Source organism: Mercurialis annua, linkage group LG1-X (genome assembly GCF_937616625.2).
Source record: "Mercurialis annua linkage group LG1-X, ddMerAnnu1.2, whole genome shotgun sequence".
In the NCBI taxonomy this organism is placed as follows: Eukaryota; Viridiplantae; Streptophyta; class Magnoliopsida; order Malpighiales; family Euphorbiaceae; genus Mercurialis; species Mercurialis annua.
In genome coordinates this window covers 56,752,215-56,766,853 of record NC_065570.1, presented here as the reverse complement: position 1 = coordinate 56,766,853, position 14,639 = coordinate 56,752,215, and the positions used below count along the sequence as shown (strand labels likewise).

General features: G+C 31.6%; 2 protein-coding genes and 1 long non-coding RNA gene across 3 annotated transcripts; all 3 read left to right on the top strand.

The window, feature by feature from the left end:
- Positions 1 to 64: 64 nt before the first annotated feature.
- LOC126667063 (uncharacterized) lies at positions 65 to 3,284 on the top strand. The gene is made up of 2 exons (XR_007638067.2): positions 65 to 2,264; positions 2,377 to 3,284. It is a non-coding gene; the product is annotated as an uncharacterized LOC126667063 (long non-coding RNA).
- A 2,927-nt stretch (positions 3,285 to 6,211) lies between these two features.
- LOC126673591 (uncharacterized) lies at positions 6,212 to 6,547 on the top strand. The gene has a single exon (XM_050367798.1). It carries the CDS (start codon positions 6,212 to 6,214, stop codon positions 6,545 to 6,547), a length of 336 nt encoding a protein of 111 aa, XP_050223755.1.
- A 4,707-nt stretch (positions 6,548 to 11,254) lies between these two features.
- Positions 11,255 to 13,683, top strand: LOC126673582 (uncharacterized). The gene is made up of 2 exons (XM_050367785.1): positions 11,255 to 11,752; positions 11,815 to 13,683. Exons 1-2 carry the CDS (start codon positions 11,255 to 11,257, stop codon positions 13,681 to 13,683), a joined length of 2,367 nt encoding a protein of 788 aa, XP_050223742.1.
- Positions 13,684 to 14,639: the final 956 nt, after the last annotated feature.

Sequence of the window (14,639 nt, the reverse complement as noted above, 5' to 3'; positions counted from 1 at the left end):
TTATGAAGTTTCATACAAATTAAATTATTAATATTCATCACTTCCCAAAAGAAAATAAATCAAATATAAGCCCTAGTTATACATATAAAATAGTAAGTTTGTTAAAATTAATAACCCAAGCCCATAGTCCACAAAACCTAATTAATTAGTAATTACAATCAACCGAATAACGCAGCATCACAAATTTGGCCATCATCACCAAATTCTTCTTTCTTCTTGAACTCTCTGTTACTAAAATTGCAGAACACATTTTGAAATTAAAATTCATCAACAAATACAAACTTTTTCCAATCTTTTTATCGGCTGAAATCGGATCCAAAATGAAATTTATATAATTGAAATCAAAAACTTTCCTTCAAGCCGAATTCAGATGATTGGTGCGGCGGCAGCCATTTTCAGATGAGCAGAGAAAGATTCAATCAGAAGTAATCGATAAGAAGAAAATATGGGTTTCTGAAACATAAGGGTGATTTGAATAATATTTTTTTTATTTGCAGATGAGCCCGAAACGTTTTGGAGGAGTTTCCTAACGTTCCCGTTTCGGAAACGTTAGGAAACGCGGAAACGTTGGGACTTCAACGTTTCCGTGCTTCCTAGGATGGTAATTGGAGAGCTCTACTGCATTATTTTATGGTTAGGGGGTTTGAGTTTACCTATGTGTTGAATTAGTCAATAGTTCTGGTTTATAAGTTCTGTACAGTTTAGGAAGTATTTTTGCCTTCAAATATTTATTTTTTTCATCATGGAATGAAGAGAGTATTGGTTGAGATCTGCTAACCTTATTCTTTTTCAGGCCTCCCAACTCCTATCGGTGTTACCGGAGTATCAATTAGGGGGTGTCTTTCTCTCCTTTTTCTTTTCCAGTTTAAACTATTTTTTCTTGTTGCATTCCACTATTCTAGTCTATTGACAAATCCTTGACATTGAACTTTGAACTCGTGGTTCGTTTTTAGCATGCTCCTTTTTGAGTTCCTTAGAGGTTCCATTGTTGTCAAGCACTGCATCTGATTTGGAAGATCGACATTAGTTTTCCACTATCTTAATTAATTATGTTACACATCTCTTTTTGTTTTTTTGTTTCTTTTTTGTGACGCTTAATTCTCTCTCTTTGTTTCGCATGGCTTGCAGCTTTTTCTCTGGCCTGTGGCTGACTTGACATGTGTTGGTCTATATTTGGACTTGTTCAGTGCTTATTATAATTTTTTATCTACGAATGTTCATTACAATTATTCTTGATTGGAACTATTGATCAGTTTCTTGTGTTTTGTGTGTGGATGTGGATGTGGATGTGAGACCATTAATATGTTTTCTTCTTTTTCAAACTATTAAAATATACAATGTCATTGTAGCTTTTCATAATTGGTTGTTGATCTGAGCCCATGTAATTTTCCAGGATTTCCGGCTTCTGGAGAATATCGTAGGAAGATTTCATGGTCTTGATTTGATACAGTACAAAAGAAGTTGACAATACATAAGTGATGAGTGTGATCAGGGAGCTCCATTGCTTGTCTTTTCAGTGAGTGCAATATAACTCCCTAGTTAATATGCGAAAAATAACCCGTTTTGAGATAGTTTGTCATATGTATTTGCCAGGCATTGAAGAAGAGGTATGAGTCTGTGGAACTTATTGAGCAGGAGGTTTAATTATTTATCTTGGATTTTTCTTCATTTGATTTTTATCATTATATTTTGCATACAAAGCTACAATCCGCAAATTGAGTTCTCTTTGAGGTTGTACTTTTGGCAATAAGGGCGTATTTTACTGCTGGTCAACAACTTATGTCTTGCACGCAAGCTCTGCAAATGGACAAAATTGTTCTTGAAGGTTCATGCATTGTGCCTACATGTGGTTCATGTGTAAATGTCTTCTTTTCTCCATCTTGTTGCCACAATTTGACAGTTTAAAGAACTATGAATGGGAATTAATAACGAGCTTTCTAGGTGTGAAGGGCGAGAGGCATTTCTAGTTTTATGTTCTCATTATCAATTTTCTGGTAAAAGGAGTCGATGCATTTTAGCCATTGGTTCTGTTATTTTGAAGATCATCTGATTTAGGCATCACAAAGTGGGTTAGTTTTATGTGTGGCATTCTAATCGGTTGTCAAGTAATTATATGCTGCTGTTAACATTTCAATTTGATTCAGTTGCTATTGCTGTTAACACTTAAACACAAGTATTGAATAATTGACGGAGAATGTCATGGGATAAAAGCCTGTCAATTTTCTTTGGATTCCTTATTGGTGTTTCTTGGGTTGCTCTTTGTGGTGAGTGGTTTATATTCCTATGTTGAGGAGTTGTGATTTTCCAATGACTACAGCCTTCTGCTCTCCCATTTGTTTTTTGATCGACGGTTTTTTGCTATATGCATTGTGGCAGTTTGCTGTATTGATGTGGGTTATCATGGGTTTGTGTTCTTGAGAGTTGCATGATTCTTTCGAGGAGTGTGGATGCTTTAGTCAACTGCTGGATGTTTTTACCAATAGATACATGATATTCTTCAATGGGTTTTGGATTGCTATGGATTTGTGGATTGTTATATCATGATTTTAGCAATGTGGACTGTTATGGATTTGTGTAGCTACAAATGCATGATTCTTTCGAGCGTGGATCCAATAGCCTACGCCTATTGGATGTTTTTTCAAAAAATTGATGCATGATATCCATTTAGTCGGGCTGGTTTGACAACAGAGTTCTTGGATATTTTGAGCATGTGTGGATGTGTATTTTTCTTGTTTCTTTGTCAAGTTTGAGGATCTACAAATGCAACGTTCCTGGAATGTTAAGAAGCTTCTGTGTGCTTGTCTGCTTACAAGACTGGAATCATAACTTTTTACCTTGTTTTGGTTCCCTGTTTTTCAATGTGTGTGTTTGTTTGTTTGTTTGCTTGCATGCATGTAACTCCGCCTGTGTTCTTAAGTACACAGCCGGTCCCAAGCCCGGATTGAGGAGGAGGGTTGCAATTGTTGGCTTGCGGTCTTCACGTTATCTGAATGTGATTCTGATGTCACTGTTCTGTAGGTCACTTTGTTATTAGTCATCTTTTTTGTTATTTTTCTTGATTGCAGGTCATTACTGAATCTAATATGATGTGTTTTTTCTTTATATATATATTAGCCATTTTAAATATGTTGGGAGGTTTGTTCCGCTCTGCAGAAGACACCTTGGAGATTTTTTGGGACCTTATATGGGAATACCCGCTACACATATATTGATCTTTTGAAGCAAGATTTTACAGGAACATTTGTAACATTTCATTTGTTTGAGGAAATTTATATCTTTTTCAATTGCGTTGATGGTTAGGAGCAGTTAATTTTTCTATAATATGTCCAAGAGAATTATGGAAGTGGTCATCATAAATTTGGTTTCGGAAAGATGTAAATTTTATTCATTAGTAAATTTTGTGCACATATACATGTCCATCGTTTTTTTTAGCAGAGAATATAATTCATTAATATTAATGGGGTTGATTCAAGTGGTAAGCGGTTTGATATTGCTAAGCAAGGTCTCGGATTCGAACTTTGTGAATGTAGAAAATTTTCGCCGACTCTCTTCGAACTTTTTAATTGCAGAAAATTCTCGCTGACACTCACCCACCATGCCAGGTGCGTGACATGGGTTGGATCCGAAGGTGTGATAATTAGCACAAAACTAAAATGGAGAAATATATACAAATAATATTTTCACCACTGAACCTATATACAATTAAGAAAATATAAAAGGGGCTGATATTATTTTTGTCGCCTAAAACTAATCTTCTTGATCCTCTTGGATCAAGAAGATGATGATAGAGATTTGAAACTAGATAAATTGAATTCAACTAATACACTAAATTAAAAAAAAAAGTAGAACTAAACCAGATTAGATTATAATTCGAATAAAAGATCACTTTATCCCCTTAATTTGGCACCAAGTATCAAATACATCTAAATTAATGAAAAATAATCACTTTTATCTTAAACTAGACAAAATCGCGTAAAAAACCGTCTTCCCCATTTTAACCCAAGAGAGAGATGCCCTTTTTGATTTTCAAGGTAGTTTTTTTTAGGTGGTTTTTAATAGAAAAAAATTTAAAATGATCCTTTCTTTAACATTTTAAATTAATACCTAAAAATTAAAAAATAATTATAATCCATTTAATTTAAAACTTTATTTAATAAATTCACTCTCAAATTTTATATACCTAACAAATTAAACTCCAAAAATTATATTTTTAACAAAAGAAATCTTAAATTTTTTTCGGCCACTATTTTCTCCGGCAATCTAGATCTGGAAATCGAATCTCTGTTCGTCACGAATCCGTCTGTTCTTCACGGACTCGTGAAGAATAGATCTGTCTTCGCGAATCGTGAAGAACAAGATCCGTTCTTCACGATTCGTGAAGAATAGCTCCCTGTTCTTGACGAAAAACAGTTCTTCGTCAAGAAAAACTCCTCAAGCACCTCGCCTGAGGAGCAAAGTTGCTCCGAGGAGCTATTGCTCCTTCTTTCCGGCGAAGAGGAGGAGCTCTCCTCGCCCGAAATTTAAAAAAAATTGATTTTTTTATAAAAAGATTGAAAAAGGTCCATGATTAATTAATGCGTAACTATGATTAATTAGTGTTTCAATATAATTAACTAAAGTAAATTATGAGTAATTAGAAACTCACTCTCTAATTAAGGTGCCACGTTAGCACATGGGTGTTTTTGAGCCGGTTTGGCCAAGTTCAAAGTAAAAGTGATCCAGTTTTTCCAATTTGGATGTTTTTGATATTTTGTGCCAAGTTGAGGGGGGTGGTGGGTGGGCGGGTAAAGTGATCCTTTATTCAATCTAATTCTTAAAAGAAAAAAATGAAACCAAATTGAAAAATTTAACATTAAATTAGCAAAAATTCAATTTGTGGGCTAGGAGGTGATTTTTTTTGCTAAGGAAAGGCCAAAAGACTACCTTCAGAAATGAAGGTAGCGGCTAAGTCAAAGAAAAAAAGTGAGTCGTTAGAATTTGAAGAAGATAATAATCTATCTCCACCAACTTATCTTTTTGACAATTATATTTCCGTCAGTTTCAATGTAGGTTATATATATGCCTTTATATCGAATTGGCTGATTTCTTCTTATCCTCTAGAATTGACTGGTGATATCACTAGGTATTCTTCAGGGAACTGGTTAGGAAGTTTTTCGATGACCGTAAGAGTTGACTCAGTTCTTGGTGCGGAGCTCCGAGGTGTGTATCATGGATTGATGTTGGGTCGGAATTTGAGGTTAAAGAAGGTGTTATTTGAAGTGGATAATCATCTGGTTGTGGAAAAAGTTAATAATATCACTGCGGATGGTCATTACTCTAATATCCTATGGGCCCTTCGTTCCATGATTAAAAGAAATTGGGAAGTGAAGTTATATCGTGTGTATAGAGAAGTAAACTTTGCGGCAGATCATTTGACGTCGATTAGTGATAATTATTCTATAGGTATTATCTATCATGATTCTCTGCCGTCTAGCTTGAGAGAGTGGACTATGCATGATAATTGGGACGTCCTGTGATGGAAGCATGTGATTGTAGTTTTGTCTACACTTTTACCTCTTATCCTATAACAAAAAACAAATAGCCTCTAGATTTCTCTTAATAAAATTGAAAGTTTAGTACTGTCTTAGACTTTGTCAGCAGGGGCGGAGGCGGATCTAGGGGGGTCGGCCGACCCTCCTTGCCGTATTTAAAAAATAATAATACATATTTAGGGTATTTTTTTGTAGGGCTGGTTATAGAGACGGTTTTTTCCTTGAAGGGTGTTTATTGTCGTTTGATTTTTTTATAGAGCCGAACGCGGAAAATTCGACCCTTCTAAGTTGGAGTTCTGATTTCCCCCTGTTTGTCAGTTCTAAATCACTCCAATCAGTGTTCATGTAGGATAATTCTATTATCTTAAAAGGGAATTATGTAGTAAATATAATTTTTGTTAGTTGACATATTAAAATAAGAGATTAATATATATATATGGAGTTGGGATCATCGGATTAAGTAGCCAAAACCACATTCTGTGCATTTTAAAATCCAGTACAACACTCCCATAATTTTGAAAAACCATAGTCCGTATACGATGATTCAGCTGACCATTTATCTTAGTAATACTTACTGCATAATTAGCAGATATCGTAGCAATACTTTCAATAATTCTATTATCATTATTCTCTTCAAAAACTCATAATAAATTATCGAAAAACATGAATAAGCCGTGGGTATGATCAGCAGCCTCAAATCTCAGCTTCAAGCTCAATCCCACAACAGCTATGGCCCTCAGCCGATGCCAGAGTTCTTTTTTCCTACAACGACGGAAGAACCGAAGACTAATACTTCAACAATCATTGGAAATGCTCAAGGATTCATAATACCATTTAAACATTTTGCACGTTTCGCTTTTCATGTTATTTATCTTACATTTGATACTCAGCGTTACTCAGGCAGTTTATTAAGCGTGCATGCCAAGCATATTTCACGTTCAGATAGAGAAGAACTTATTGTTATTGGAGGAATCGAGTCTTTTGCATTTGCTCGTGGCATTGCAGCTTTTGCATGAACCAATGAATTGCCGATTTACTATGTAAATTTTTAGCTTAGTTTTCCTAATTGGTCTCAATGATTCCTTGGGCGTGGATGAGTTTTTTTATTTATCACATTTGACTAGTATATTCATATTCTTTTAGTTTTTTTTTTATCAAAGGTGGAAATCGACTCTTTGGAGTCTCATGTTAGTTGTTAGTTACTGAGGCGTGGTTCGAACCCACAACCTCTCGATGCACTTAGAGACGCCTTAACTATTTAGTCTAGGCCCACATTGGCTATTCTTTTAGTTCTCTTACTTAAAAAAGAGATTGTAACTTAGCTTTGGAGTTTTATAGGATCAGACGAAATTTGATACTATTAAGGATAATTTACACAAATCACCCAAAAGTGCTATCTTCTTATATTTTTACCTCAGATTATTATTTATTGCAGAAATCTCTCAATTAAATAGAAAAGTTTTTACAAATCCCCCACAACCCAAAAATATATTTATTTATAATAAATATGACAGATTTGTCCCCACGCGCACTATAACGCTGTTGCCTAATTTATAGCAAAATCAAGACAAAACATACTTATGTGTGTCCGACTTTGACTTTATCTCTATTGTTTAAATGGAAGCACATCTGCTACTTATATATGCAAATCCTATACAGATGCTTTTTTTTTTATTTTAGTGCTTAGAAACAAGCTTAGGTGTCATGAGCAACTTTGATGTTGTCTAAATTAATTCTTTTAATAGAATATTACATAAACAAAATTACTTTCTTTTAAGTCTTTAAATTCACTTTTAATTTAATTTTATTAAAAATTAACAAATTTAATAAGTTAGTTAGTTTATTTTTGGTTAATTATAAATTATTTTTATTATTATAAAATTTTATTATATTATTTAATTAGACTAAATAAATATAAATGTATAATCAATTCAATAATAATTTATTTTAGGTTTGTTTGTTTTAAGTTCATATTTCTTTTATGTTTTATTTTAAATTGAAATTGTGTTTGCATTGATTTTATTTTAAATTTACTTTAAATTTAAATTTGGTTTAATTTTAATAAAATCATATATACTTTATTTTATTTTATTATTAGTTTATTTGTCACTTTATAAATGTATTTTTGTCGTGAAAATTTTAATAAACTAATTTGATTATAATAAATTAATTTTAAATTTATAATCAATTTAGCTATAATTTATTTTAGGTTAGTTTACTTAAAATTACATTGAGTTTATTTTAAATTGATTTTAAGTTTACATTTCAATTTAATTTTATTAAAACTTAGATAATTTTATTATTAGTTTATTTGTTATTTTATAACTTGATTTTTTAGAGTTAAAATATTAAAAAATTAATTTGATTATAATTTTAAATTTATAATCAGTTTACTAATATATTAATTTAAATTAGTTTATTTTAAGTTCATATTGAGTTTACATTAAGTTCACATTGAGTTTACATTGAATTTATATTAAATTTACACGATTTATTTTAATCTTAAATTAAGTTTCACTTCAGTAAGAACTTAGATAATTTACATTCGAATAAAGGATCACTTTCACCCCTGAACTTGCGTCAAAGTATCAAAAAAGTCCAAAGCTGAGAAATAGGATCACTTATACCCTGAACTTGTGTATTTTTGGTCAAAAACCCCCCTCCCCACTCTCACCTCAGAAAGTGCACTACACTCTCCGGTTTTGAATAGTGGTTTGGTTGGCAAAGTGGTTTTTTATAGTAAAAAAGTTTAAAATAGTCCTAAATTTTTTTAAAATTTTTTCTTTTAACTCAAAATAGTCTAAAATAATAATAATAATTCTTTTTATTTAAAACTCTATATATCAAATCAATATTAACTAAAAAAATGGAGAACCTTTTTATAATTTTTACAAACAAATTAATTTTTTTTTAAAAAAATAGGTCTCCGGCGAGGAGGAGGAGCTCCTCCTCGCCTGAGAAGAGGAGCAGCTGCTCCTCTTCTCTGAGGAGGAGCTCTGCTCCTCCCCACCTGCTCCTTGCCTGAGGAGCAACGCTCCTCAGGCGAGGAGCCAACGGAACAAACCCACCGGACGGTGGGTCTGTCCTTTACTTTCAAGGACAGACCCGGGTCTGTCCTTGAAAGTAAAGGACAGACCACCGGTGGGTCTGTCCTTGAAAGAACAGACCCGACGGTGGCCTGTTCTTTCAAGGACAGACCCACCGTCCGGTGGGTCTGTTCTTGATGAACAGACCCGACGGTGGGTCTGTTCTTCAAGAACAGACCCGACGGTGGGTCTGTTCTGAACAGACCCATCTGTGGGTCTGTTCATGAACAGTGAACAGATCCACAGATGGGTCTGTTCTTCAACAGATTGGCCGGAAAAATTTCCGGCCAATCTGTTGAAGAGAGAAACTTTTTTTTTAATGTTAAAAATTTAATTTTTTAATTTTAATTTAATTAGATTTATATGGTTAATTAATATTTAAGTGTGATTAATTAGAGTTAATTGTAATTTTTATTATTCTCACTCTCCAATTAAGGCGCCACGTCAGCAAAGGGGCCTTTTTGAGCCGGTTTACACAAGTTCAGGGTATAAGTGATCCGGTTTTGCAGTTTTGGACTTTTTTGATATTTTGACGCAAGTCCAGGGGTGAAAGTGATCCTTTGTTCATTTACATTCAGTTATATTAAGTTGACAATGAGTTCATATTAAGTTTACATTAAATTTACACCGACCACCGCATAAAACTTATATAGTTTACTTTCAACTTAATATTAGTTTATTTGTCTTTTTTAAAAAATTACTTTTAAATTATTAATAAATTAATTTGATTAGGACAAGTTAATTTTAAATTTATAGTAATTTATAAAAAAAACTACATAAGTTAACGTTGAATTTACGTTAAATTTATATTAAGTTTACATTGAGTTCACATTAAGTTTACATTGAGTTCACATTGAGTTTACATTGAGTTCACATTAGATTTATACCGACTGCAATAAATTTAGATAGTTTATTGTCAATTTACTATTAGTTTAGTTGTCTCTTTGAAAATTTATTTTTGTTTGCAAATAAATTAATTTGATAGACCAAATCAATTTCAAATTTATATTAAGTTGACAATGAGTTTACATTAAGTTCATCTTGAGTTTACATTAAGTTCATATGAAGTTCACATTAAGTTCACATTAAGTTTACATTGAATTCACATGGTTAATTTTAAATTTAAATTAGATTTTATTTCAGTAAGAACTTAGATAATTTACATTTAGTTTACTATTTGTTCATTTGTCATTTTATGAGTTATTTTTTATATATAAATTATATAATTAATTTTAATTTTTTAACTAGTTTGTTAAAAGTTTATGTTACTTGATATTTACTTAAGTTTACTAAAGAAAAACAATAAAAAACAAATACATCTTTCAATAGTTATAAATATTAATTTATTGTTACTCTATAAATTTATTTTTAATAGTATATAAATTTTAGTAATTGAATTTAATTTTGCTAACTTAGTTTTGATTTTATAACTAATTTAATAAAATATAGTTTAAATCAGTTTTCTTTCGGTTGACATTCAGTCATATTAAATTTATGTTTAATTTAGCAAAGAGATATAAATTAATTAAACTAAATTAATTTTAAATTTATAATTAATTTAAAAAAAATTATTTTAATACACATAAAAGACATAATTTTGACCACTTTTAATGTACATGTAACATCTAATTCACGTATTTTCCAAACTGTTTAGTGGACATTCATCGACTCACACATGAAGTGTTGAGTTTAATTTTTGACCTGTGACTTAATTAAAAAATGGAACCATCATCTTTAGAATAATTTTAAGTCAATTATTCGATGTTCAGTTAATGCAAAATGTTGTTGTTATTTATTAAAATTTAAAATATCAATTTAAACTTCCATCATGTGAGACTGTAGGTTACATGTGCACTTACTTTCATGGACGGAGACAAATAGGGGCAAGCAGTGGCACTTGCCCCTCCAAAGGAAAATTAAAAGAAAAAATACTGACGTGTAGTGTTAGTTTAGGACAGTTGATGTTAATGGGCTAAAGATACTCCAAGTATAATACATGGAATCACATGAATAAAGTGGCCCAAATTGTAATTATATGGTAGTTTTAAAAGAGGAAAAAGTCAATTTGTTTTCTTTAAACAGTAATTGTTTCTAATTAAGGATTCGTTTAGGCCACCGCTTAAACACATACTCAATTGCGTTCAAATTCTAACACTATAAAACTCTTCTATCCATATACTAAATTAATTAGTAATTAGGCCTAATTTTTATTTGATTATTTAAGAAATTTATTAGAACAAAATATTAAAATAGACAAATTTTAATTTTGTCCCACATTGCTTTGGAGTGGAAGATGTGGTCTTCTTTCACCTTAAAAAGAAGCCACTCTCTCTTTTTTAAACATCTCATTACACAAACTAGTCTAAATAACTTTTAAAGACTTTGGTTTGTTTTTTTTCTTTTAGTGTGTAATCTTTTACAAAATTCTAGTGTTCTCTTTATTAGTTAACATTTAAGCTAGTTAGAATTATCTATTGTGAAAGTAGTTATATCGAGTTAGATTCTGTCTAGGAAGTTGGTATTTAAGTGGTCCACTTGTGACCCACCAATCTCTCCTGTGAATTTTTTCAGTATAATTATTTAGCATAATACGTGATTTGCTAGCATAATTGATTTAGCTAAATAAAATTGATTAATATGGGAAAATCGTCTAGGATTGATTCATATTTTACGCGAACAAGTACGACTAATTTTGAAAGTGATGACATACTACTTTCTAATGTTAGTGATTTTGAAGAGCCAGCTAATAAAATTGCAAGAAAAAGTTCAAGTGAAACTGATGTTTCCTCTTTAGAGAGGGATCCGGGATTAAGATGTCCTATATTGGAGTATCCGGTCGCTAAACGTGATGAAATTCGAAGAGCTTATATAATACTTGGACCATATCAACCTATTCTCCCTAAGTATCCATTATCAGGTCCAACAAATCGTCTTCGACATTTTATTGCTTCTTGGTATTCTAAATTTCCGAGTTGGTTAGAGTACTCACCTAGTAAGGATGATGCATTTTGCCTTCCCTGTTATATCTTCAACAAGCCTAATGAACATTTTTGGGGGAATGCTTTCACTATTAAGGGATTTCAAAATTGGAAGAAAGTAAATGATGGAAAAAATGTGCTTTTTTATGTCATATTGGTACTTCACCTAATTCTCCTCATCATAATGCTGTAAGATCCTGTGACGCTTTGATGGCTCAGTCTCAACATATTGATAATGTACTCTCAAAGCAATCTTCTGTAGATGTTGCGAATAATCGATTACGGCTCAAAACTACAATAGATGCAGTCCGGTGGCTCACTTTTCAAACTTGTTCTTTAAGAGGTAATGATGAAAGTGAAGAGTCAATGAATTCAGGTAATTGTCGTGAAATGGTAAAGTTGTTGGCATCTTACAATGAGAGTGTAAATAAAGTGGTTTTAGAGAATGCTCTAAAAAATACAAAATATATATCTCCTGATGTTCAAAAGGAGATCCTAAGTATTTTTGCAAAGAAAGTACGTCGGACAATACGTGAGGAAATTGGCGAAGCTAAATTTTGTATCATTGTCGACGAGTCTCGAGATTTGTCAAAGAGAGAACAGATGGCTATTGTGTTGAGATTTGTAGACAAAAGGGGTTGTGTGCAAGAGTGTTTCTTTGATCTTGTTCATGTTTTTGATACTTCAGCTGTGACTTTGAAAAATAACATATCAGCTATTCTTTCTTATCACAACTTAAGCACTCATAATATTCGAGGTCAGGGTTACGATGGTGCAAGTAATATGCGTGGAGAGTGGAATGGGTTACAAGCTTTGTTTTTGAAAGATTGTCAATATGCATATTATATTCACTGTCTTGCTCACAGACTTCAATTAACATTGGTTGGAGCATCTAGAGAGGTAATTGCCATTCATAATTTTTTCAGTCAGTTATCTTTTATTATTGATATTGTCAGTGCTTCTTGCAAAAGACAAGATGAACTAAGGGCTGCTCAAGCTACTAACATTGCCAAGTTGATTGAAACTGGAGAAATTGAGACTGGAACTGGAAAAAATCAAATTGGAAATCTTCAAAGAGCTGGGGATACTAGGTGGAGCTCTCACATAAGCTCAATTTGTAGTTTATTTGACATGTTTGATGCAACTTGCACTGTTCTTGAAAATGTCATCAAGGATGGAAACTATTCTCAACGTGGAGATGCAGATAGTGCTATGAATTATATGACATCTTTTGATTTTGTCTTCATTTTACATCTTATGCGAGATATATTATTACTCTCTAATGATCTTTGCCAAGCTTTACAAAGAAAAGCTCAAGATATTTTAAACGCTCTTGATTTAGTTTCTACCACAAAAAGATTGATTCAAAATATGAGAGAATATGGATGGGAGAAGTTTATTAAAGAAGTTAACTTATTTTGTGAGAAGTATGAAGTATTAATCCCCGATATGAATGCTCCTTTTTCCATTCGTCAAAGTAGGTGTCGTTCTAAGGAAACTGATATTTCTATTGGTCATCATTATCAGTATGACTTATTCACAGTTACAATTGATACGCAATTGCAAGAGTTGAATAGTAGATTTAATGATAAAGCGGTTGAACTGTTTGTTCTAAGTTCTTCTCTAGATCCGAAGGATAATTACAGTTTGTTCAATGCTGATAACATATACAATCTTATAGAAAAATATTATCCTGAAGATTTTACAGATCAAGAGAAGCTACATTTGAAGATTCAACTACATCATTATGAGTTTGATGTTCCTCAACATGAAGAGTTGAAGAATTTATCTACTCTTTCTGAATTATGCCAAGGATTGATGAACACTAAAAAAGCTACAATTTATCCTTTAGTTGATAGGTTAATTCGACTCATTTTGACTCTTCCTGTGACTACTGCAACAACAGAGCGCTCATTTTCAGCTATGAGTATTGTGAAGACGAAGTTACGGAATAAAATGGAAGATGATTATCTTGCAGATTACTTGGTCACTTATATTGAGAAGAAAATTTCGAAGACATTCACTACTGATTCAATTATTGATGAATTTTATGATATGAAAAAAAGACGTGTGCAATTCCGCGATTGATATTTAATATTTTTATGTTGGATTAAACTAAATTATTTTTATTAGTGAAATTAAATTTAAATTGTTTATTTTTTATGGTAGTTATGAATGATAGTTATAATTTTTTTTACCCCCCCAAGAAAAAATCATGGCTTCGTCCCTGCTTACTTTAACATAATCACTAATGTTCCAGTTATTTTAAAGGCTACTGATCCTATACAAAATCTAATAGGGACATATAGCTAGATAATGCATAAGCAGGTCATGCATGGACATGTAGATATGGTAGGAATAATAAGCAGCATGACACGCATGGACAAATAAAAAAAGAAGGGAAATTATTGTCTACAATAAAAACACAATAGGGAAAAACAATACTATAGGGATAAAATAGGAATGACAACTATTAAAAGGTAGACATGAAAATTTTCTTTAGAAATTGAGGGATTTTTGCTAAAAAAGAAAAGTTGAGTGATTTACATAAACTTTTGAGATTTTGGGTGATTTAGTGTAATTTTCTCTACTATTAATTGTCAATGCTTGTGAAATTGAACCTTTGCATTATATATTGGCCAAATGTTGTAAAAAGGCCAAACCTTTTATAAAAGTTTCACAAAAGTTCTGACCTTTCAATTTTGTCGATTTTGGCCAGAAACGAATTATTTCGTTTCAATTTTATCCAATCCTTAATTGGCACATGCTTGAACTTATGTGGCGACTAAAAAGTTGAAATAAAAAAAAATATAATAATTGTTGGCTTTCTAAACATTAATGAATTATTAATTTATTTGACTATATATACAATAGAATTTCATAATAATTTATTTATAATTAAAAATGAAAAATATATATTTATTTGTTAATAAATGTAAGAAGTGAAATGTCCATGCATATCATTTAATCAAATTAGAATATAATTATTTATCTATAAAAGATATTTATAATTTATAATTTATTAATATAAATATATTAGATAA

Coding starts and splice junctions, on each gene's coding strand:
- LOC126673591 (XM_050367798.1), top strand. CDS start 6,212: ATGATCAGCAGCCTCAAATCTCAGCTTCAAGCTCAATCCCACAACAGC.
- LOC126673582 (XM_050367785.1), top strand. CDS start 11,255: ATGGGAAAATCGTCTAGGATTGATTCATATTTTACGCGAACAAGTACG. Junction 11,753..11,814: donor TGCTTTTTTATGTCATATTG/GTACTTCACCTA, acceptor TTGATGGCTCAG/TCTCAACATATTGATAATGT.